Here is a 23,326-nt window from a genome sequence, read left to right as displayed (position 1 = left end):
CGCTAAAGGCAACAGACACAACTGTGCACACAAAAGCAGGAGTTGCACACGGTAACTGCATGTGTAGGGTATTATGCAGACAGCTACTATCAAGTACAATCATTGCAGCTGTTTTGCATAACTGTGCATGCAGAGAGGGACAGATTAGGTTGTGGGTTTGCTATCTGGCTCAAAACACAAACAAACTACTTTCAAAACCACCTCCTTGAAAATAATTTTCCTTTACTTACCTGCCAAAACCTTAGCTCAAGGTTCTGTGGTTTCCCTTGTAAGAGTTGATTATGCCATTAAGCTACATCATCAACTGTCGCAGGAGAAACACTGAGCCATGAACTTGGGTCCTAGCAGGTACAAAGCCTTTAATTTCACCTTGGAAAAAAATAAGATATTTTTGATCACCCAGTTTTTAAGACTTGGCTTTGGATGGGTTTTATGGGGTTGGGTGTAGAAATTTTTTAATGCATGTACGTACAGAATGAAGGAAGAACAAGAGACAAACACCAGACTCCCGTGCTGTGTTTTAATGTTTGAGATTCAAATGGTTTCTTTGTCAGATTTTGTCTCTTTGGAAGGATCTGAATGGTGGCAGAGGGGTACACAGCACTTGCTACAGTTGATTAGGTCTCAGTAGTGTTATAATCTGTAAGTTTGGGTCAATTGATAAAGTACTTCTTGTATGTATGTGCCTTCCAAAGATAACAATGACAAAATTCTGGTCTTATAGTTATTTAATCAGAACTTTCCTTAAGTCCCTTTGAACATAGTGAGGTATTGAAGGTTCTTAGAGTTTACTGTAACCAGTTTATGAAAGTAAGCTTCCTTTTATGTATTAGTTTTAGACTGTCATCTAATAGCTTGCATTAAATTAGCTTACTGTCTGCGCCCCGTTTGCAAGCTGGTTATACAAAGAGCTACTGCAAATGATTCACTTCCTGAAATTCTCTTCTAGGTTCAAGAAAGCAAGCTCTTTGATGGGACTGACCTCTTTCAAAAATTGTATTTATATTTGGCAAAGCTAATTAAGTAACAAAGTAGGAGAAACTGCTGATTAGCACTGCGGTACTACTGCAAAAAAATCTTATTTGCATTAATTTAAAAGATGAATTTGTTTTAGCTTCAGTTATGTCCTTTTAAAAGTCTGTGAATGCTGGGTATTCACTTAACCGGCACAACTGCTCATGGAAGGGAAATGTTAATTTCAAATACATGAGGAAAACAAATTGTAAACGTGCATGCATCTGCTTCTGACTAAAACTTGTACCACTTCATACACCATGGTTTGCTGTTTGTCTCTACAGGAAGTAGACACAAGTACTGGACATCTGGCTGTGCGGTGCTAACAGTTAAATGCTAACAACTCAAGTGAACGTAACTGATTATGACTGAGTTTCACAACTAAACCTGAATTTTGTCAGAATAATTGTCTTAATTCATAGGACACAAAGGGAGGATAAAGAGTAATTGGAACTTTATTTTTTCCTTGAAAGATCTTCAGTCCCAAATAACTCCAAAATTTAAGTATTGAAATTCTGTCATGCAGCTCTCTGGCCAATGGTTTGTTTGTAGTGCTGACCGTAGCTGCAATGAACAAAGGAGCATGAAAAACAGTATATGTAAGGGAGCCATAAAGCAAAACTTAATCCCTCATCAAAAAGCTCGAGGGACCATCTCTCATTCAGGTGAGAAGCACCCGAGTTAAGGAAGACTTTTCTTACTGGTGTTGCAGCCTGTCACCCAGAATTGTGAGCCAGCGGTGGCGACTGGAAAGATTTGCATTTACATCTTGTTTCTTAGCTGTGCTGTCCTGTGCCAGACTCTGTTCAGGGTTTAGAGATGAAATTGGGCTTATTCCAGTGCTTTGCTTGAAGGTGACAATCATCTTTGTGAGATGAGATTATTTGTGTGCATTTCATGCAGTCTTTCTGAGCAGAAGCTTGTGCAGCTGCCAGCACTGTGACAGGGCCCAGATTGTAACATCTAGCTTATTAATTGTTCTATATTTATAAATGACTTGCTCATTATTTGTACCAAGTATGTTCTAGTCCGATGTTTTACGTATGCTGTACTTAACATGAAAGAAATATTTAAGAACTAGTTGTTCTGCTGTTTTTATGGCCTAATTAGTTTAGTAATGTGAACTACATTTTATTTATAAACTAGGGAAGAGTGCTGATGAAGAAATAATTCTCTGTATAGCTTACATTGCCAATTTAAATGTCTGTTTTCAATGTCTGTAAAGCTTGATCAAGGTTTATTATTGAAAAATTTGAGAACAGATCAATTTTAGGCTGTACCCTGTTTTGCTGTGTAGATGAGTGATCCTTGTTAGCTGGACAGTGCTCCACAGCTTCTGGGCTATTTAACATTTACATGTCTTTAAAGCCCAGATTCCATTAATGGCTTTAAATTTTGCTAAACTTACTGGCAATTTTTATGTTTACCAGTCCCTCGCAGAAATGGAAGGACAGGCTCTCTCGGCCTCTCATGGAAGTGGTGTTTTCTCTAATATATAATGTACATATGCAGATCCCTGTTTCCCTGCAGAAAAAGCTAGTGGAAATTCTGGTCTAGTAGAGGTTTTTTCATCAGTTTAAGAGAATTATAATGTATTGCAGAAAACTGAAAGCCACAGTTAGTAGGCAAAAAGTCTTACGTATATTCTGTTACCAACACTCAAAAATATTTTCCAGTTATCTCATACTGAGGTGCTGTACATACACATAGGTAGCAGAAGTAATACTCATAAATCTTTATTGATGATTTGATGGCTCTTTATCTATCAGTCATGCCTTTGTCAGTGGAACTTAATTGCTGAATACAAGTAACTCTTCAAGGAATAAAACAAAATACCCCAAAAGTAATTTTGTGACAGATTGTCTCAAAAGGCTGCTTGAAAACACGGGGTGGCGTTCTTGGTTTTCAGGGTTTTTTTTAAAGAGCTCCAAGCCTGCTCTTGGAACCATAAAATAGATGTTACACCCACATAGAGATTTGCATTTGCAACTTCATTGTAGGGCCAAATTACCTTACTTTTGCTTTCCAGAAATCCCTTTCACATGTACCAAATTCATGTTTTCAACACATGAACAGAAATGCCTGGAAATTTTGCAGGCTCCTGAATGTGCAAAGTGTGACTTGCTGTAACAAATCCTTATTTTGAATATAAACTAAACCCAGAGCTTATGTCTAGAATTCAATTTCTTGGTTCAAAACTGATACAAAGACGACTTCAAGGGGTAGCCTCACCTAATACACTTAACTGTCCATCTATACCATCTAGCATACTGTGCTCAGTAAAAATGCCACCATAAACTGTGCCTATATAATGTACCATTTCCATTATCTGTGTTAACTGAAGCAGACTCATTAATTCAAGTAACTTTACCTCTTTAGTATATTTTGGTAATGAACAGCTAGAACATCTTTTATAGTTAGTCACGATAGCAACATACTTAGTCCATTAAACTAGCCTTCAAGGTAGAGGAGGTGCAGAAAGGATTATCACATTCATTAAGTGCTGCTCTAAAATGTACAAAGCTTATTAATTTCTCTCTACTGCCATATTATTTAACAAACAGTACAGGTATTCAAGAAATTTATCTTAAGCCTTCTGCAAATTAACTTTTCATTGTATTTCTCGTAAGTCCACTCGCTCGAACCAGAGATGCCTGTTTCTCAATATCAAACACTCCCTAAAAGTAATGCTGCACTAGTATCATTGATAGATATTAAGCCATATCCCTAGTTATGTCTGATGTGCTATTTAACACCTCTCTATACTTGTGAGCTTGCTGGTTTAGGTGTATCTAATTCTGCAAGCTTTCTAGAATGGGTAATTAGTTGTTGGGTTGGGGGTGGTGTTTTAAACTTTATGGGTCTTTTATTTGAGGGGAACTACATTTTCTTTTGTTGCTGTCCTTTACAGTGTCGTGACCATGGAACTCGCTGCCTGCAGAAAGACTTTCAGACTGCAGAAAGGTACAACTCCATGTACCCTTTTTGGTAGTGCTCAGAGTTTCTTGTCCTATGGGCCTGTCCAGGCAGGATCAACTCTAGAGACATAAAACCACAGACTGCAGTTGCTCTCATCTTTTCACCCATTGAAGCCAATTCTATTAGACTTAGAGAAGCAGATGCTTTTCCTTCCTTTTTTTTTTCCTCTTCCCCAAGTACCCCTGAGTAAAAATTTATGTCTGGTTTTGGGTTTGTTTTGTTGGGGTTTTTTGGTTTTGGTTTTTTTGTTTTTTTTTACAGTCCATAAAACACCCCTCTATTTGTGAAATGTTAAATAGCAAGCAATGAACTGGCTTTTTAAGGAATTGTCTAAAGCATGTGGGAGGATTAGGAATTGCATACTTCTGTAGGTTATCTGGTGTGCACACTTCTTCATCATACAATCCTTCAGGATCCAACAAGGTACCTGCAAACAGAAAGGGAGATGAGACTGTCCCAGCATACCTCCTGTGACTTGCCTCGGGAAGCTTCTGGGGGCACAGGTGTGTGAAGACAGCATCCATGTGGGTGAGAGGGGACCGCTCTGACTGAGAGCACTTTGTGTTCATTTCTCCTCTATCCAGATCTCCCTACTGCCTCCCACCTTTCAAAACATTGCCTCTGCCCTTCCAGTTTCTCAGCCCCAGTGTCTCTGATTTTTTTGTTTTTCTGCTACAACAGGGTAAAGCCACATTATTAAACAGTTCCACATTCTTATGCTTAGCATCTTCACACTTATAACTGCTGCTCTAGAGAAAGTCTAATTCCTGATCTAAAACTTCACCAAGTTCAAATGAGGTTCACCAGGTATGAATATCTTGGAGTTCCATTAAATCTGTTATAAGATGAACCCTACAAGTTCACAGAGTTGTTGAGTTGCTTTGTTACATCCTCAGTTACAGTATTTATAGAACACCAAATGGAACGTTCTGATCAAAAGCTGCAGGCTTTCACTGCATGCAGAAAGTACAGAAACAATAATTTGGCTTCCCCCCGCCCCAAAGTAATCTAGAGATTATTTTAAGAGTAGAATAGGTGTGGGAAGGCATTCAAGTAGCTTGATGCATAAGTTCTAGAACATGGACTGAAGTTTAAGATCTCTGTTTGGTTTTTAATTATAATTCAACAAGACACTGTTAAGGTTTATAAAATATATGTTACAGAAATACCCCTTGTAAGTATTTGGTCTCCACCAAATTGTTACTGCCCGTTAGCTGAACTACCTGCTGCTTAGGAGATGTCATGAGTGACAGACAAGTAACTGTTCAGACACTGATGGCTAGAGAAGGTCTTACCAATTGCCCATGGTTTATCCTCCCCAGGACCAATTCGACATGGGTCTTTGTAGTGTGTAAACAGAGAATGCTGTTGCTCCAGCTTGTCCTCTGCAGGGAAAGAACCAGCCCAAGAAAAGGCACATCAGCTACGTGTTGTGAACCTCCAGACAATGGTGTGTTCTGCCACAACGGAAAAGGCAAGTCCTCCTTCCTAGTCAGTATACATACATAAGGTTGATTTGAACCAGTTCAGTAGTAGCTCTACTGCACAGTAATATCTTGTCTGGATCAGAAATTCCAACAAATGGTTGCTAATAACAGTGCTTTCCTACAAAGTATTTCTATGAAAGACATCTTTTGGTAGTTTCTAGCTGTAAACTGAAGTGAAAGTTTTCCAGCATATTTCCTTACCCTGACATTGACATTGCATTGCTTACACCAGTACAAAACTTCTGCTGAGATAGATGACACAATGGAGAATTGGACTGACTTCACAATGGCAATGTAAATGGCTGTTTGTGGGTGTATATACACATCTCAGTAAGTTGAAGATAAAAGCTTGTGCTTTACTTGCTTCAGAAGAATTCACTGACTGAATGTTTCCCAAGCTATAACTGATAAGAGAAAGGACAGGCAATTCATAATTTGCTTGGGATATTACCTGCAGCATTAAAGCCATTCTAAACATAATCAGCATGACCTATCAACTTGAAATTAATTTTTTGCTAATTGCTACTGTGCTCCTTGCATTTAAAGCACACAGTGCACCAGGCTTCTAGGATTATTTAGTAAGATACCCTACAAAAATGTATACATCAGAATTTCAGACACTGAACAAATAAGCAAGTTCTAGTTCCATGCATGCTGTTTAACCTAGTAATCATTATACCTGGGAAACAAGCACAACCAGAACTTGAAAATACCAGCTGCTACAATTCCATTTTTGTTAAATGGCAAAGAAACTGGCAACAGCTCCTGATAACTTTCTTTCTTGCAGCACCTACACCTTTTACAAGGTTAAAACTTCTTAGCAACACTTGAAGGCTCTCTCTTGGGATCAGCAGAATATTCACCTGTGTTTGGAACTGCTGCTGTAACATATTTGTCACTGTCTATTGCCAAGACAACAGAATATGTAAGTATGCATGAAAACTGACTCCTCAGACATCAGAAACAAAACTTTGAGCTGTGTATCTTAGACAGAATGCAGCTCACACACTGTAGGAATCACGTTTGATGTCCCTGTGTAAAATGCTGTTCTTGCCAAGGGAAGAAGCTGTTGACCTCTCCCTGTTAAGAAGCAAGCAGAACACACATGTGGAGTGCAGTAGTACTGTGTTCATAGCTGTAGACACTTTTTCCATTTTGTTATTAATAGTCATTAGTACAGCTGACTGTCCTTCAGCTACTGCATCCACACTAGTTGATCTGTCTCATTACATCTTTCTAGCTTCCTCTCACCTCCCCTGCCCCAACTAGCTCTTATCTTGAGAACATCCATGTAATTGCAGGGAGATTGAAAAATTAATTTGCCAGGGTATCCTGGAGTTGTGGCAGAGGATCGGAGGACTGACCCTCCCTAACATTAGCCAGGTACGCAAGGCAGAGAATTGCTCTTTCTGTCTGAACAGCCCATTGGTTTGTTTAATGTTTATGGAAAAGTAGATGAAATCTGTGCAGTTGTTCATTTCTCCAAGTTCTCCCTTGTTATATCATATGTCCTCCAAAATTTCCTCAAAAACAAGATAGATTAATATTTTGTCATGATTAATTTGCAACTGTGGCACTGACAGTGACAAGTCATAGCTGATGAGACAACTTAACCCTGACTGGAAGGCTTTTTATCTTACACTAAAAGGTTTAAAAACATAATAGACTTTTACACAAGTCAGTCCAAAGCAACCTGACAGTAAGTAACTTTCTAATCATGTTCCCACTAAGTGTGAATTCACTGTATGAATGTTGTCATAATGTTCTGCAAAGCTGGGGGGAAAACTGAGTTGCAGAAAACTTGTCATAAGCTAAGGTCACTCATGGACCTGGAGATCTTTGAAAACTGTACTGTCAATACATCTAAGAATAGAAGCTTGATACTCACTGAAACTTTAATTACTTGCCATATCAGTCTGTAGAGTGGGAAAGAATACAGAAAATCGTACGCAGAATTACAGGAAGCTGATTATTGCTTTAAAAAAAAATTAAGATGTTCAATTCCCTGAAATGCTAACAAATGTCCCTAAAACAATGAGTAATGTAAAAATGGAGGAGAAAACTTTAAAACGTTGCATTAATTTTGCTTAGCGCATAAGGAAGGAAAGCAATCTAAAAATAAAAAATGAAATAGCCAGCTTAATTTCTGTTTCCAGGCTGAGTGGATTTTAAAGGGGAAGGGGATGTGAAGAAGTGGCAGAGGTAGCAAAAATAAAATGGATTTTATAACATACTTTTCAATCCTCTTTAGTAGTAGTTGCAATGTTTGCAACTATTATTTGCAAAAGCAAATAGTTGTGTTTACTTTTTCTTTAAGAAGACAGGTCACAACAGCATTAATTATGCTGTGTGCTTTTTGTGCAAGATCTTGGTTAGAGTGCCAGAACTTCTCAGGTAGAGAATACTGACCATGTGTTCTGCCTCACAGCTTCACTCCCCTCTCTCTCTCTCCTCATGTTGCACAGCCCCACTCACTTCTGATTTGCGATCTGACTGGGCAGTCTCTCCTTTGGTGTGCAGCAGATTGTTTATTTCCTTGATGGGCACCTTTGCCTCCAGGCCACTCCATCCATCCAACAATATTGCAAGTGAAACAGCCAAATGGCAGATGTGTCCATTTGTATCCCCCAGCTTCTGCCTCCCTTCATTGGGACTGCTGCAATTGCTTCCTCAGCCCGTCTGTGTAGCAGCTTGGCTAGCTGAAGAACTGTTATTGACCACATTTCTTCCTTCCTTCCTTCCCTAAAAATCTCACTACCACTGCTACTGTTTATATTTTATCCTAATACATGTTTGTTTAACTACAGTATTCTGTAGCCATTACCACTTAACTGTTCACCTCTACAGTGCATAACGGATTCTTCGACCACTCAGAGCACTTGCCAGCACCTTCTCGGACCATTCTGAGTTTACTTTGGATCACATAGTTGTGACTTATTTTTTGTACGTATGAGCAAGAAATGAACAACAGAAGGGCTGTGTTTTGGGTTGATGGTCTTTTCTACCCAATTAAACATTCCTCCAGCTTTGCTAAAATCTTCCATTACAAGTGTCTGGTACAAGTCATGAGACTAGAGAACACTGGTTATTTCTGAGATCAGACAATGCTTGCTTTTTGTTTCTTAAAATTATTTTTGGTACAGTTGTTGCTCTTGGGCTCAGTTACCTAGGCTTCTTATGAAGACTACAGAATTCACACTAGATGCTTTTCACAAATCCACCTGTTAATCCACAAACTCTGGTCTGAATTGCTGAATCCCACTTTCAGTGCTGCAGCCTGAGCTCACCTGCACACCACACATCTCCCTGGTAACATGGCACAGCTGAAATCCCTCTGACGAGCCCTCCTTCACTGTACCTGCCTTGTGCTCTTTCTATCTCAGTACTTCTGTTCTGGCCCAGTCATGCAAAAGGCCTTTTAGCCATCAGCCTGGCAGGGGAAGCTGGCCACTGGGTGCCACTGATCCATTTGCCAGCTCCAAGCCAGCAGAGTTGATTGCCGTCGTGTAAAGCCACCAAGGAGCTCTGCTGGATGCCTGAGCTGTACCGAGCAGGGAGGCAGAGAGGATACACAAACACAATGCTCTGCACTCTGTGTTGGCAATTTAACTGTTAACAGAGCATAATTATGTTTGGAAAAGGCTACCATCTCTGTGAACTCACCACCCTTTAATTAAGGTTTTGTGGAGTTCTTTTTCTAGTACCCTCAGCATCCAAATACAGAAAAAAAAAAAATTAAAAATTTATTAAAATTAAAAAACCAGAAGTACACAGCATCAGTTAATTTTTTCCAAGACCAATTCAGCAATGTTTAGTTCTCTCTGCAGCATTAATCTCCTCTGTGTATATGCACTATCAAATTATTTTTAACTGCATGAATTTACTACTTTTTCTCCACAAAAATCCCATATAACATACATGTCTTTCATTAGTAACTAAAATTCTAGGACAATAGGTGTCTACCTAATGCAAGTAAAGCTAAACCACTAGATCTGTCCTCATTATGCTACCACAAGTCACAAATTACTGCCCCTTGTGCCTTAAAAACCATCATGCTTAGTAACTCAGCAGAGCTCCTAAATGTGAGCTACTCTCTTTGGCTCATCTCAAGGCTAGTACCCATTTTAGAAGTATCTGTAGCAATTAAGTCTTTCCTTCCAAAAGCCAGTCACAACTGAGTATACTGCTATAACCCACAAGAATCAAGAACTTTCCTACTCCTTTTTGGAATAGGTAGACACCAGGAAAAGGAAAACCTTGTCTTACCAGAGGAGCAGTTATCGAAGTTGAGATCTCCACAGATTACATCAAAAGCCACCAGCTCCTCTGGATTGGCTGTACTGGAGGAGGAGGTAGATTTTCTGAATTCAGACAGCCAATTTTGAAGCATATCCAGTTGCTCACATCGAACAGTAGTATCTCCTGTAGCAAACAAACAAATGAACAACTGAAACAAGAAATAAGACCTCCTTTTAGCATGTTACTCAGCAACCTATTAGTTGCTAAGCTATTGCTAGACACCTTGAAAAAAGGGTGCAAGATAAAAAAAAATGGTGTGGCTAATAGTATACTCAGTACATAGCGCTTAGCCCATTATGAAGTTCATTAGGAGCCATGCTTTTTGATGATTTAAATATCTCCTTCTGAAATCAATCACACTAGACACATCTGAAGAAATAAGACAAGGCATTTGTGCTGCAGACAACCAGCCAAAATGATGAAGTTTCCAGCCACAGGAGGAGGATGATCTGATGCACTACATTTATAATCAGGAGTTCACAGTTAAAATCCTACTTCAGACAAAACTGGACAGCATGTTCTGGGGTAAACCACTTCACCTTTTTTCGCTTTGCTTTCTAATTTTTAAACATGAAAAATTTAGCTTTCAAGCGTTATTAGTAAATACACATCAATGGTAAATCCAACTTACTCATACTGTAGTAGTCCATCCAATGAAGGGTTCTATTTGTGCTCAGTTAAGAATGCCTAAATTGGAAGTACTTTTTTCATATTTATAAAGGTATGTGTAGATACAGTTTTAGGTAGGCAGTACTTCAGAAATAAAGAACCGGATCCTTTTCACCAGTTGCAGGGAAGTTACACTAGGCTGCATGTGCTGAGGATGTGCCCCTGTTTTATAGGAGTGATATGAAAGTGATTGCCAAATATTTTTTGTTTGTGAAACCATCTGACACACAAAACAGCTCTTTAATTATAGCAACTAACCACACAATTTCAAGCACATTAGGTGACATGAAGGCTAAGAAAAAATTAATTACTGGCTCTCTTAAAATGATTACAGCAAAAGCTTGATACAGGGAGAGGAGCAGGAGGAGACACATTCTAGAAACAATTGTTTACCATATTGTCTTTCCTTTCCTTTTGTTTTCACTGTACCTATAGTTAACAGTTATAACTTTGCTTAGGACTTGAAATGATACGTCAAGTCAGAACAACATTACTTTTCTTCAAAATAAAAGATTTGTTTTGAAATGCCACAATCAGAAGGAAAAGCAGCAAACCCAAAATGACTTAGTCTGACTACAGTTTTATTTTAACCTAATTTACTGATCTGTGCTAGCTATTAAAGGTGTACAAGACAATTAGAAACATCAGTTATGTATGTCCAAAGCTGCTTTCAGTGGCCACTGTGGAGATGGTGAATATTTAAGTCTACATCCTCACAGCTTGTTAATCACTTGTCTCAACTCCACCTGCCACCTGCACTCTTTATTAAAATGTGAACTCCGCAGCACACTGTAACCGCGTCAGCATACAGACAAACTTTAGGTGTTAGAACTTCACTTTCCTGCCACACTCTTAACCTGTGAAGGGTTGGATTTTCAAGAACACTGCAGGGGGTGGGGATGGAGGGGCTGTTAAAACAACAGTTAAATACAAACCGAATCAGAAATGTTCAACCAAGCATGACTGATACAACCTTAAATAATTAAAAGAAATATTGAAAAGAACATGACCAGGGAAAGAGAGAGCTTTAAGTAGGTTCTGACAGTGACTAATCTCTTCAGACTGGTAATTCCAACAGCAAATAATTCCACTTGTGTTATTCCCAACAAATCTCTACCAGTTGGGCTGTAATATGAAAGTGCTTCCTGGATCTATTCCCTAACCTACAGTTTCTAGTTACTTGTACCTCAAGTTCACATAGTACCCTAATGACACAGCTTGACACAAATCCAGACCCAGTGTATTCTCAGGAAAACCCCTTGCTACAACAGCACAAGAAAGCCCTACAGTGAAGATGTAGCTAGACAAAAGCACAAGAAATAGGTCACGTGGAATAAATACAGCCTGGAGCAGGTGACACTAACCACAAAAGGTGTGCGTGACTAACGTATACATCCTGCTTAACTAAAGATACAGACGAAATTACAGATTCAGAGAAAGCATGAGCTTGAAAGGGACTTCTGGAGATCATCTAGTCCAACCCCTCTGCTCAAGTGGGGTCACCTACAGCAGGTTGCCCAGGACCATGTCCAGTCAGGCTTTGAATATCTCCATGGTTGGAGACTCCATAACCTCTGGGTAACCTGTTCCAGTGCTTAGTCACCCTTGCAATAAAAAGCATTTTCCTTTTTAAACGGGATTTCTTGCATTTCAGTTCGTGCCCATTGCCTCTCGTCCTGTCACTGAGCACCACTGAGGAGAGTCTGCCTCCGTCTTCCTTAAACCCCCCCCATCAGTTATTTACATACTTTGATAAGATCCTTCCTGAGCCTTCTCCTGAAGCTGAACAGTCCCAGCTTTCTCATTCCTGGTGAAGCTTATTCAAATTCATGGACTGTCCTCCTTCTGCAGCATCTGAATCTTTCTATCCTATCTCATCTCCTTGGGCCAGTATTTTCTTCTGGCCTGCCTTTGTTTCCTCATAACTTTTAAGCATGGTGCTTGTTGACAAGAATGCAGTAACTTGTCTTGCTCCCCACAAAGTCCCGATTATATAAATTGCTTAACTGTCTTAAGATGTTGGGTTTTACATCCCTGAACTGTCAGGGTTTTTTTGCATTTTCTGTGAATTATCCATCTAGCATGGCTTCACTAGGATGAGTGATAAAATAATGCAGCCATTATGATATGGGCATAAAACTCAGGCAGCAACCTGTCATAGACCAGCGTGAAGAACATAGCAAACCCACTGAACTGAAACACACAAAGATAAAATTCTCCAAACCAGAAAACTCTTGAGAAAAACAAAACACAGGCAGAAACATTCTAGGAGGATATTGTGAAAGGTGTCTGGTAACATGCATTGCTATTATTAAAAAAAAGCATTAACTGCATAGTGACATCCATCTCCCTCGGTAAGAATGCTGAGCCTTTGTAGCAGCACTGTACACCAGATAACCTCAGAGCTCCACAGAAAAATAGTAGTCTTGGAACTGTAGAAACAGATGACTTCCATTTCTTTTTAGAAAAAGTGTAGAACTTGTGACAGTCTGGCATCTCTGATTATCCCCACTAGAGGTCATAGAAGTAATTGCACTTCAGTACACTACGTGGAGCATGTGCAATGAACTGTGAGCTACATTTCCATAACAAAAGATGGGATCCTGTAATGCAACTTGAATATAACTGTTTTCTGAGATTAATATTAAACTAATGGTACCCAGCTTACTGCAGCTACACAGCAGGTACTGCGTGTATCTGCATGCAAAAGTTACTAGTGAGACTCAGTCTTAGCAGCTCCCAATGAGCAAGAGCTTTGGAGACTGAGATAACTGAACTAATCAGACACCTAACTACAGGAGAAGCCAAACCTGAATCCAGAACTATCAGGGGAGCAGACGTTTCAGAAACTTCTGCTGAAGTGAAATAGCATCAATAAATATTAACAGAAGAGAACTAGGTAGTAACTCCCCAAACTAACATTCAACAACTTCTTCCAGCCTTCAGCTCTAATTAAACATTCAGATAGAATCACTGATCTGACTGACTGCCACCAGTGATTAACCAGAGAATACAGGTTTGTGCTAATTGCTCTACACTCTTTTCCTCAGTAACTGGCCTGGAAAAATGCAAGTAATTGTGTTGTGACCGGTTCCTGCAGTCAGCATTTCCGAATTCTTTGCAAGTTCCTTCAGCTTCAAATTTTGTGGAAGGGTGAAAGGGTAGTGTGGGAAACCTCAGCCAGTTCATTACTGGATAATCATACTTGCCCTTTCCATTCACTTTAGAAATGCTTAAGTGAAATCATAGCTTTAGTTAGAACTGCAGGTAGGTACTATACACTGAGGAAGACTGTTTTGTCCTACTTAGAGAGATGTTAGAAGGAGCACTGTGCTGCCTGAGCAAAGCAGTTGACAGGCCTAGTCAGAGGAAATTAAAAGATCCGGTGGAGGTTTGTAAAACCAGAGTTCTCAGCACTGATAAGCGCTATGGGATATATTGGCAGGGAACCTGGGGAAGATGAGCAAAAAAAGCTTCTAAAGTGTAGGATGTAAAGCCTAGTCGAAAGAAAAAATTGTTTCCAAGTCACAGCCAAAGGCTTCAGTTTAGCCATGAGGCAGGCTGTGTGACAGATTAAGCAGACTCCTACACTTGTAACATACTTAATCCAGGACAGGCTGGGAAAGCAAAATAAAAACAAACTGTCCAAAAAAACCAATAAAAAACCCTCTTATTCTGCTGGGTTACTTTTCAGCTAGGTCAGGTCCCCAGTCAAGTGCAACACAGCCTACAACAGCTGTGTTAGCACAACTGAGAGGAAGGGGCAAGGGCAAGCTGCCACGGTATGGGTACGCCAGCTTTATTATTTCAGAAACATATGTGGAATCACTGCCTAAGGATGCTCAGCACTGAAGTTACTCCTGATTGCACAGTCAGAATTTCGAACACTGAGGGATCTCTCAGTCCTGAGCCGAGGTCTGCTTAAGCTCTGTGTAGCCTTGTGGAATCTGAAAATGGTGCTAGTGTTGCCAGTACCTGTACTGCTAATGACTCAATCCACACTAAATGCAAAGCAGGGACAGGAATGAGATTATGAGATAGCATCCAGCATGCTACATCATCCAGACCTGGGCTGGAAGAGCTTGAGGCTTACTCTGTTTTGATGGCTTGGCGGGGTGTCTGAAAAGGCATGACTCAAAGGGACTTGGGTGGATTCTAGGCAGCAAAACCTGTCCAGAACATTAATCACTGACTAATTGAAAGACATAAAAGAACCATGTAAACTTAACAGCCCTTGGAAAAGAATTACGTTCAAGTCTCATTAAAGGATCCCTTCATTTGTCACTGAAATGCAGCTATTTCCACAGTGGAAATGAAGAGCTGCTTCATAGCACCATTCAGTAATAGGTAGAGAATTGAGAGGATAAGCTGCATCTAATTCTAAAGGTTTATTGAAAAAGGTGAATGTCAGGTCTGAAAAAATAGTAATTGCTCAGAACAGAGTTCAGCCAGCACATCTCTTGAAAAAAGCATTAGTAGTTCATCCCTGACCATAAGCAGTTGGATCCCTTCATTTTATACTTACACAAGTATCAGAACTGTTAAGTGTAAGTTTATGTATCCTAGAAGGGAAGCCAAGGAAGCCAAACTGCGCTCAGCCACGTATGACAAGCTGATTTAAATGGCTAACCTTTTAAACAGTGCTTGTTTTTATAGATACCACATATTTACATGATTGAACTGGTTTTTGGATAATTTTTTAAATGTGTGAGATGTTATGAATCAGATGATACAAATCAGAAAGCACAGCTCTGCCAAACTTATGAACTTTAGTTTTCCATTTCATTACATAAACTAATGTGATATATCAAAGGACAGTTAAGACTCTTAAATCATTGTCTGCTCTATTTGGAATGTAGCTTGAACCACATAAGCCTAAAAATACAAAGCAAGAACGTAAGTAGGAAAATGAAAGGTTGCGTTCTACTCTTGAAGAAGCTTTAGGCTGACTTTGAAAATAGAAATAACTTCCCCATTCTTCTTCCCTCTCCCCTCTTCCTCTTTAATATTTTAGGGATTTCACAACGTGGTTATCAAAGACTAACTGAGAATACATGACTAGGTAGTAAAAAGGAACAGGACCAAAAATGGAGGTTTATAACCTAAATTAGAACAGCAACAAATTTCAGCTCCACAACAGCAGTCTCACAGTACATCACCATAATTCCAGAGTTAAAAATAGAAAACCAGAGAAGGATGTTACATTGTTAAAATGTAGCTGAAAAATTCATGAATCTTCCTTAGCACTATCCAGTCTCTCTAATGTACTTCAGGGACTGGCAGTTTTGTTCCCAAGTCAGTCTCTCTGCCACTGAAGCACTGACAAAGTAGAATGAATGCTAGCTGCCCGACTGGGTTAACCTAGACATGCTGTAGCACATGGGTTCAAAGCTCTACCATTTATAATGCGAGACTGTCTTGCCTCAGTCTGCAGTGTACATGCTGTCTTCAGGCAGTCTAAGAGGGCTATGTCATGCTCTCCAGCCCTCAGGAGCACAGGGATTGCAGTTGCATCAAGTAAAACTGAGGATATCAACCCCCCTGGCTAAATTAAATTCTGATCTTGCACAATGAAAATGTTTGTAGATTTCACTTTTATTTTATTACTACACCTACTCTAAGTATAGATCTGATAGTTTTGATGCAAAAGATCAGAGATATACGTGGAATATTTTCCATAGACATCTCCAAGAATTTCAAGTATTTGTCAATTTTAATTGATGAGTGTTCAGGTGAACAGCTAAAACGGTGAAGCGTCTTGATTTCAAAATGTATGCATCAGAACACTAAAAATGGAATAAAACGACCAGAAGTTACTAACTCTTCTTCCCCTTGCTTTCTGGACTTGGGTTGTAAAATGGAGATGAGGCCACCCATCTAGCTCAGTCTTGTTCTGACTATTAATCTTAAAAAGAAGAGCTGAGTGTTGAGATACTATCATAAAAAAAGTCATAAAAGGTCATAAGATGGTTGAGGAGGAACAGGCTCCACCACAACCTGACAAAGCTACATGAAATTCCAGTCTGGTTATGGGAAGCGGTGGAGTCCACATATCTCACAGACACAGAAATCTGCTATTAAAGAACATCTCATTCTTTTTTAAGATAATTCAATGAAAATTTAAAAAAAAAAAAAAAGCCTTCCATACCCTGCTAAGAGTTTTTGTGTTTTACTTATCTTTAACAACCTTAGAAAATATTGTTTCATGAAACAAAGGACACAGAGCATGCTGTAGTAAATGTAGTAGTGGAACTGCTTTTAAACATGACCAAGAGAATTTTTCAATGAGTTTATTAACTTGCTAGCCATTTATGTATGAAATTTGCAGGTCAAAAAACCAGAGAATTTGGGCTTATTCCAGGTGCTGATTTCTGATGGAAAAACTGTCCTAACTGGTATCTTCTGATAATGCCCGAGTTAGGTACAAAGAAATTTTAGTTTATATGACAGTCCTCACGGCATGGGCTGTTAAATGCTGTTGAGTAATGATGACAGTAATTTATTTGCTAAAATAACAGTATTTGGTTAAGAGGGAGCAAAGAGAAGGAAAGGTCTCAAGGGATATTTTTTGTTTGTGTCCTATAAGACAATTACTCTGAGACTGAAAACGTAAAGGTTGGGTGATATACTTGTCTATCCTTCATTCTTGGCTATTTCACTACTATTTGCTATGCACACTGCACTTTGTCAGAACTACCGAAGGAGCAATGCTTGCTACTTTTGCACAAAAATACCACCACAGGCCTAGAAACAGTGCAAAACTAAGACAGGCAAATTAGGACAGTACCTGCAATAGCTTGCAAGTGAGTGCAGGAAATGTATCCCACAATTCTTTGGTCCTGAGGTGTACTTCCCACTTGCACCTGGAAGGGAAGGAAAAAAGAAAAAGGTGATTAATGGAAGAGCTCATACAACTCCACTTCCAACCCTGATTGTGCAGCCTTTGTGCATGGTATTGGCCTTTTTCACCAGTCTTTCCATCTAGCTCCATCTTGAAAACACACACACACAAAAGAGCACCAGAGACACGCACTGGGGCTTACTGGGGTACCACTTGCTGCTAGCACACTGACTCCTTCCTGATCACCACTGCTTCAATGTTTCGATGTTGATCTCCAACACACGCAAAAATTTTACTTTCTCCTGCTCTTTGCAATCCCATTTGTTCTCTGTCCCAGTTGTGTCACCACTCTTTTGCATCACAGCTCTTGTTTATATGTGAGATTCAGGCCCAGCACTGAAGTGCCATATAATACTAATATTATTAGCAGTCTAATTCTTGGTATCTGTGTTAAGACTAAAATGCAGAAGGAAAAAATGCTAAAAGAAGTCTAGGGAAAATGATGAAACGTGAAATGAATATTGGTTTTGACCATGTTTTCTCCATTCCACAGCAAGTTTTCGACTTTGATGGATTTTTCACATTCTTCTACAAAGGTATTGGGGATTTTTGTTATGTCTTAGCAAAGTGTTTACATTCTTCAGCTCACAGCAGCAGTCCCCATGTCCATCCACCAGATGAAAACACAACATGCGCCCCTGCTCTCACACACAGAAGAGGCAGGGCTTCCAGGGAAGCTGGTATGTAGTATAATTCCTCATCTATATCATATTCTACTTAAAAATATCTTTGCTGGTGGACACACAAGCAAATTAGAATCAAGTTCTGGTTTAGGTTTTCAACCCTATTGAACGTTTTGGCAGTTCAGGACTTCTACAGCTGCAAATCAAAACTCCCAAGGATTTGAGGATCAAGATTTGGATTGAGGCAAGAAACTAGTTTGAGTATATGGTTTTCCTGTTGATAATTAACGTGGCAACACTGCATGGACTATGAAAAAAAATGCCCACAGAGGAAAGCTGTACCCAGGGCTCAGAAAACAAAACCACGGGTGACTCTCCTTCACAAGGCTAGGCTCAGATTTCATCTGACACCTCTAAATAACAAGCAGAGCTCCATTTCATACAGACACAATTTTGTCAGCTTGGTTGGTTTTCTTGTTTTTCAGCTATCCAAGAGCCATCTGATTCATTTGGTAACTGGAAAGTCAGCTCTGCAGTAAGTGAATTTAGCAGTGATTTGTACTGAACAATGCCTTTTTAACTTTCAGGTTTTTTTCCAGCTAGAAAAGTGTGTAATATATGACTTGCATTATTCTGTCCTCAGTCTGTTCAGTCCTCGTTTAGACAGTTTTCCAAATGGATATTGATGGTGTTCTTATTGCTGTTCCCACACAGTTAACCTGCTTCAGGGAGGGTGAAGGCAGAGGAAGACAAGGAAAATACATGCAGTCACTGGTGGATCTACCTCTAAGCCAGAGGATTCTCCTAAACTCACAAGATTGTAGCAGAGTCTCAAAGGATATGCTGATCCACTGGATGGCTGTGACTACTGCAGCAGCTTCGCTACACAGACTCTTTCTTCCTCCCTCAGGCTGCCTTGGTCTGAATGTATCACAGTGTCACAGGTGAATTAAAAGGAGCGTTCTCTCCAGTTTCTTATGCAATGTATGCCATTCCAATAGGAAAGTGGGAAATCATTAGTTTATATCCTTTACTATCTAGGGCAGGCAGGTGTATGAATTACGTTTTCCAACTTAATGACTCAAAATCAGATTTTCTCTTCAACATTGAAAACTATATTGTAAAGTCTCTACTAGTTTACAAATTTGCAGTGTCTCCTGCTGCAGAGAAAAAGTGTGCATGTCGTACATCTTTCAATGCCATCTACTGCAGCCACACTGAAAATACTGCGCATAAAGTTTTCTGCCTTATAGCAAGAACGTGCTGCTTATAATCCTCTTATTGACTAAAGCAGATGGAATCATTTTCAGTGTCTCTATCCAAAAAGCATAAAAGATTTAAGTCTAAAAGCTGAACATCCGAGCATAAATTACAGTCAGTTGAGAAAACGAAGTCAACTCAAATTGGCTTTAGAATTTCCTGTGCAGCCTTAATGGAGTGCCTGACAAGGCCTCATCAACCAATTTATGCATAGGATCACACTCATTTCCATTAATCATAAATAAATATGTATCATACAGTGTCCCTGTGTGCACAGTTCTATACTGAAACAGACTCGGGATCTTTCGCTCTCAAAGAATGACAAGAAATGGCCTAGAAGAAAGACTGAGTGCTGCTGTATGCATGTGGGTGAGTGCAACAAATGCCCCTCGGGGTTGCCACTACAGGGGGACAGTGCCCCAGGGCTCTGCACTTGCTAGGAACAGCGCCTGCTTTACACACACCCCTGAGGGGAAAAGGAAAGGGGCTTTCATAAACACTTTGCTAATTTAAAAAAATAAAATAAAATAAAATAAAGCTCAAAAGCAACATCTGAAGACATTAACATAATTAGAATTCCCGTGGAAAGTGCCAGCATGGAAGTACATCCAAAGCAGCTTGTCTCCCAGATTTCACGTTTCCTCCAACTTTTTTGACTTTTGGGGTTGGTTTGTTTGGGGGGTTTTTTGAGTGGCACTATTAATGTAAATGGCCAAGCAGAGTCATTTTGAGTATAATCATCATGGAGGCAGATATTTGTGACAACTACTAGGACAGAAAATAAATATTCTTGCAGTCTCCTAGTCAATTCCCAGCCACAGCAGAAGCACTAGTATATTAAATATGGTCTGAAATAAAATAGTAAGGAAAATCTGATTATTCGGTCTAATTTGGTATTTCACAGATGGACAGGGACTATGGGATGTGCAGACAGGAAAACTACTTGACCTCTGGAATATTACAAGCCCTATAATTCTGCATAAAAACATTCCTTTGTGTGGCCAAATACAGTAGCTACTTTTAGAGTGTTCCATTTTCAAGGGTATATTATATTGTGGTGACTCGGCCTGAGCAGCTACGTGGCAGTCCTGTGGGAAGACAACACTGAGCATTCATTTCAGCCTGCAACGTGGATCTTGGCAGAAGAGTTCCACTTCCACCAAACCAAGTCAGCGCTTCACAAATACAATTTTTGCTGCTTAATACAGAAGAAACTTCTAAATTCACATTTTAAAAGAAAATATATGTAAGCAGATAAGCCAGAGTGGCTGCTTCACCATAAGCCTGACTTAAGTTCACCTCAACTGTTCTACATTAGTAGCTCTGTATCAATAACACGTCCATTGAATTACCCTTCTATAGGGAACTACTTCAGATACTGCTTTCTAAAAAAAATCATTGTATAGTCTTAGTTGTGTCATGGACTACTCTTCTATGTCTATAGAAATTTATAGGAAGGTAATATCTAAATACATTTATAAGTTCCCAGTGCTTTGAAATAGCATAATTACAAGAGGAAAAAGTTGTATGTGATATCCTGTTAAATTCTAATGTTACCTAGAGGTAAAATTAAAACAGAGAGAACATATTTGTGGTTTAATAAAGTGTCCCAATGATATAATGTTGACAGAAACAAATTAATATTTTTCAATATTATGCAGAAATATGCAAAATATATTCTACTTCTCAGTACATTTGCAAAGGTTAAGTAATCAAACTAGTCAAACATTTGGAAGCTAGGAGTGGATTCGGATCCCTGTTACACCACTGAACATTACACTTTGTTAGCTGTTGGGGGTAGTGGTGGGGAGCATAAAAAGATTACAGATGAGAAAGAGGCTTTTTTCCGTAAAGGGGAGGGCCTACTATAGTTTTATTTGGAATTCAAAATGTCAGTTTCTACTGCTACATATTTACATTTGTCCCCTGCCTGTAAATTAAATAAGTGCAAAACTGACAGCTCTGAATTTTTATTTTCAGTCAGAGTACTGACTGTGTCAAGTATACAAAAGTACCTGACATCAAGTACTTTTTATTAAAAGATTTCATCTCTATGCCATAGCACATTAGTACAAGCTGTTGGAAAGACCATGCTGATACTGTGCCATACTATGCAAAATTGTGTATATTCCTATAATTGTGTATTAAAAATTTGTCCTATGTGGACCAAGGAGTAGTATGTCCTCTAATTAGACTGGTATCAGGTAATAAACAGTGCTCATGAAAGAAATCAAGCCAACAAGGCTATGGCAGAAAGATTCTTGTTGACAAGAAAAAAAAAATGTAACAAGTAGCAATAGTTGAAATTTTAGAGCTAGAGTGAACGAAATAACTTTAAATTCAGTCACATTACTTGCTATCATGGGAATTTTCTGAGCTAACTGGAAAATCTTGCACATCTCATGTTTATCACATTCTAGTATAATATGTATACAAAGCTGCAAACATGACAAGTATCTTGTCTTTAACGGTTTATATTTACACACATCTGTCCCAGCAGTGCAAAACAGTTCTATTACATCTGGATGTCAAGAAAGGCATCAACAGATACTTCAAGCAAAAAACAGGGAAATGCTACCTAAATACCAGGGGTATTTCAATACCAGCTTCAAAACCAGCTTCAAACATGTCATTGCTGTGTTAATACATCATCAGCTACTTGGAAGGAAATGTTCTTCAGGGCGTAAAAATTTGGGCCGTGCCATACTTGAGAAATCTCACTCGATTGAAGAATCAGACTAGATTTCCAAAGACTGACCAATAATGCACAGACAAAAACAAAAGGTTTGTTATAAGGGGAACTTAACCTTTAGTGACATTTTCTAGAAGCTTCACATTGCCAGGAGGTAGCCATTCAAAAAAATCCTAAATAAAGTAGACAGTTTCTTAAATGTGTACCCTCCAGTATGAAGGGTTTGTATACATCCACGTCCAAGCATATGCCATTGCCTCTTCCTTCATGGGAAGCAAATCCAGGTGTGCAAACCAGAGAGAGCTAAAATTTTGGTGTGCTCCTGGAAAAACTGCTCCAGGGAGTTGATCACCCCACAATCTACATGCAGCCAATAAACCCAAAGCTGGGAAAGGTAAATAATCTGAATGCAACATTAAGACTCCTTCAGGGAGATGGGATGCCACACAGCATAGCTCTAGCTTCAGCCATTACAGTTTAATCACATCTTGGACTGTAAATGAGCAAAACCATTCACTGCATCAGCTTAGTTGACCATGAAGGTGTCAATTTTGCCATTGGAATAAATATGAACTGTAGTAGCGATTCCTGCATTATTCTTCTGAAGAGGGTATGTCTCCAAAGTATATAGCTCTACGGCAAACAAATTTACAGTCATGCCAAGAACCAAGCTAATGATGTTCATATTATGAAGAAAAACTAGCCAGGCTGAAAACCTCTCTCCTTAAAAACAAAAGCATGAACACTGCATTTGTAAAGAGCACCATCTAAGCAGGGGCCTCAAGTTACTGTTTGTCTTAGAAATAAAACACCCCAGACAGAGAATAAGAGCAGGGCTACAGACTTCACAGTAGATGTAACACTGACTTATTCCCACAGAAGTACTCATCTTACCATATGTAGCCAATATTGTTTAAGTTCAAGGGAAGCTCCATTAAAATACAGGAGCATGAGATTCAACTGAATTACTCCAAATAAAGCAACTGTATATGCACTAGTGGCATCTCCACACACACTAGTGGTTCAAACTTCCTGGGTTTGATGCTCTGAGACATGCTAGTAACCATACACTGTTTGTACCTCCCTTTTTCAACTACTGTGGGAATATCATTATAGACATCCTATGTAATTATAATGAGCAAACAATAGAGTGAGGAAGAGAAGAGAAAGAAATGGAAAATACAGTTTCTCTTTCTTTCCAATACAACTTCTCTGTCATCTCCCAGATTATCAACCCCTTCTGGACATTTTTTCCATTTGAGCAATTTTCCAAGACAAACAGGGGAGTCGGCACCAAGAAACTGATGGGAATCGGCAGTCAAACTGTGTGCCCCAGTCCTCATTCCTGTTACTGTTAAGAGAAGATGCTAAGGAAAACTTGCAACTATTCACATTCACAATT

General features: G+C 39.2%; 2 protein-coding genes and 1 long non-coding RNA gene across 6 annotated transcripts in view; 2 read left to right on the top strand and 1 right to left on the bottom strand.

Annotated features, from left to right (window-relative positions):
• The window catches only part of PRMT7 (protein arginine methyltransferase 7), a 46,996-nt gene extending 41,530 nt beyond the window's left edge, over positions 1–5,466 (top strand). Inside the window, exons 19-20 of one of the 2 annotated variants that reach the window (XR_008236458.1) lie at positions 3,926–3,978; positions 5,316–5,466. The gene's annotated coding sequence lies outside the window, so the exon portion shown is untranslated. Of the gene's footprint in view, positions 1–3,925; positions 4,208–5,315 lie in introns of those variants that run through there. The other variant, XR_008236457.1, reaches the window with a different exon arrangement.
• The window catches only part of SMPD3 (sphingomyelin phosphodiesterase 3), a 128,147-nt gene that overhangs the window by 7,447 nt on the left and 97,374 nt on the right, over positions 1–23,326 (bottom strand). For 2 of the 3 annotated variants that reach the window (XM_052795388.1, XM_052795387.1), the window contains 4 exons: positions 17,236–17,311; positions 9,747–9,902; positions 5,289–5,378; positions 4,357–4,420 (listed from right to left, as the gene is read on the bottom strand). In XM_052795388.1, coding sequence (XP_052651348.1) covers positions 4,357–4,420; positions 5,289–5,378; positions 9,747–9,902; positions 17,236–17,311 — 386 coding nt within the window. Of the gene's footprint in view, positions 1–265; positions 370–4,356; positions 4,421–5,288; positions 5,379–9,746; positions 9,903–17,235; positions 17,312–23,326 lie in introns of those variants that run through there. The other variant, XM_052795389.1, reaches the window with a different exon arrangement.
• LOC128145406 (uncharacterized) lies at positions 9,911–19,686 on the top strand. Its single transcript, XR_008236462.1, has 3 exons — positions 9,911–10,304; positions 17,843–18,029; positions 18,687–19,686. It is a non-coding gene; the product is annotated as an uncharacterized LOC128145406 (long non-coding RNA).

This window comes from Harpia harpyja, chromosome 9, assembly GCF_026419915.1.
Source record: "Harpia harpyja isolate bHarHar1 chromosome 9, bHarHar1 primary haplotype, whole genome shotgun sequence".
NCBI lineage: Eukaryota > Metazoa > Chordata > Aves > Accipitriformes > Accipitridae > Harpia > Harpia harpyja.
Note: the sequence above shows the minus strand (reverse complement) of the source record. Positions and strands in the feature narration are given on the sequence as shown.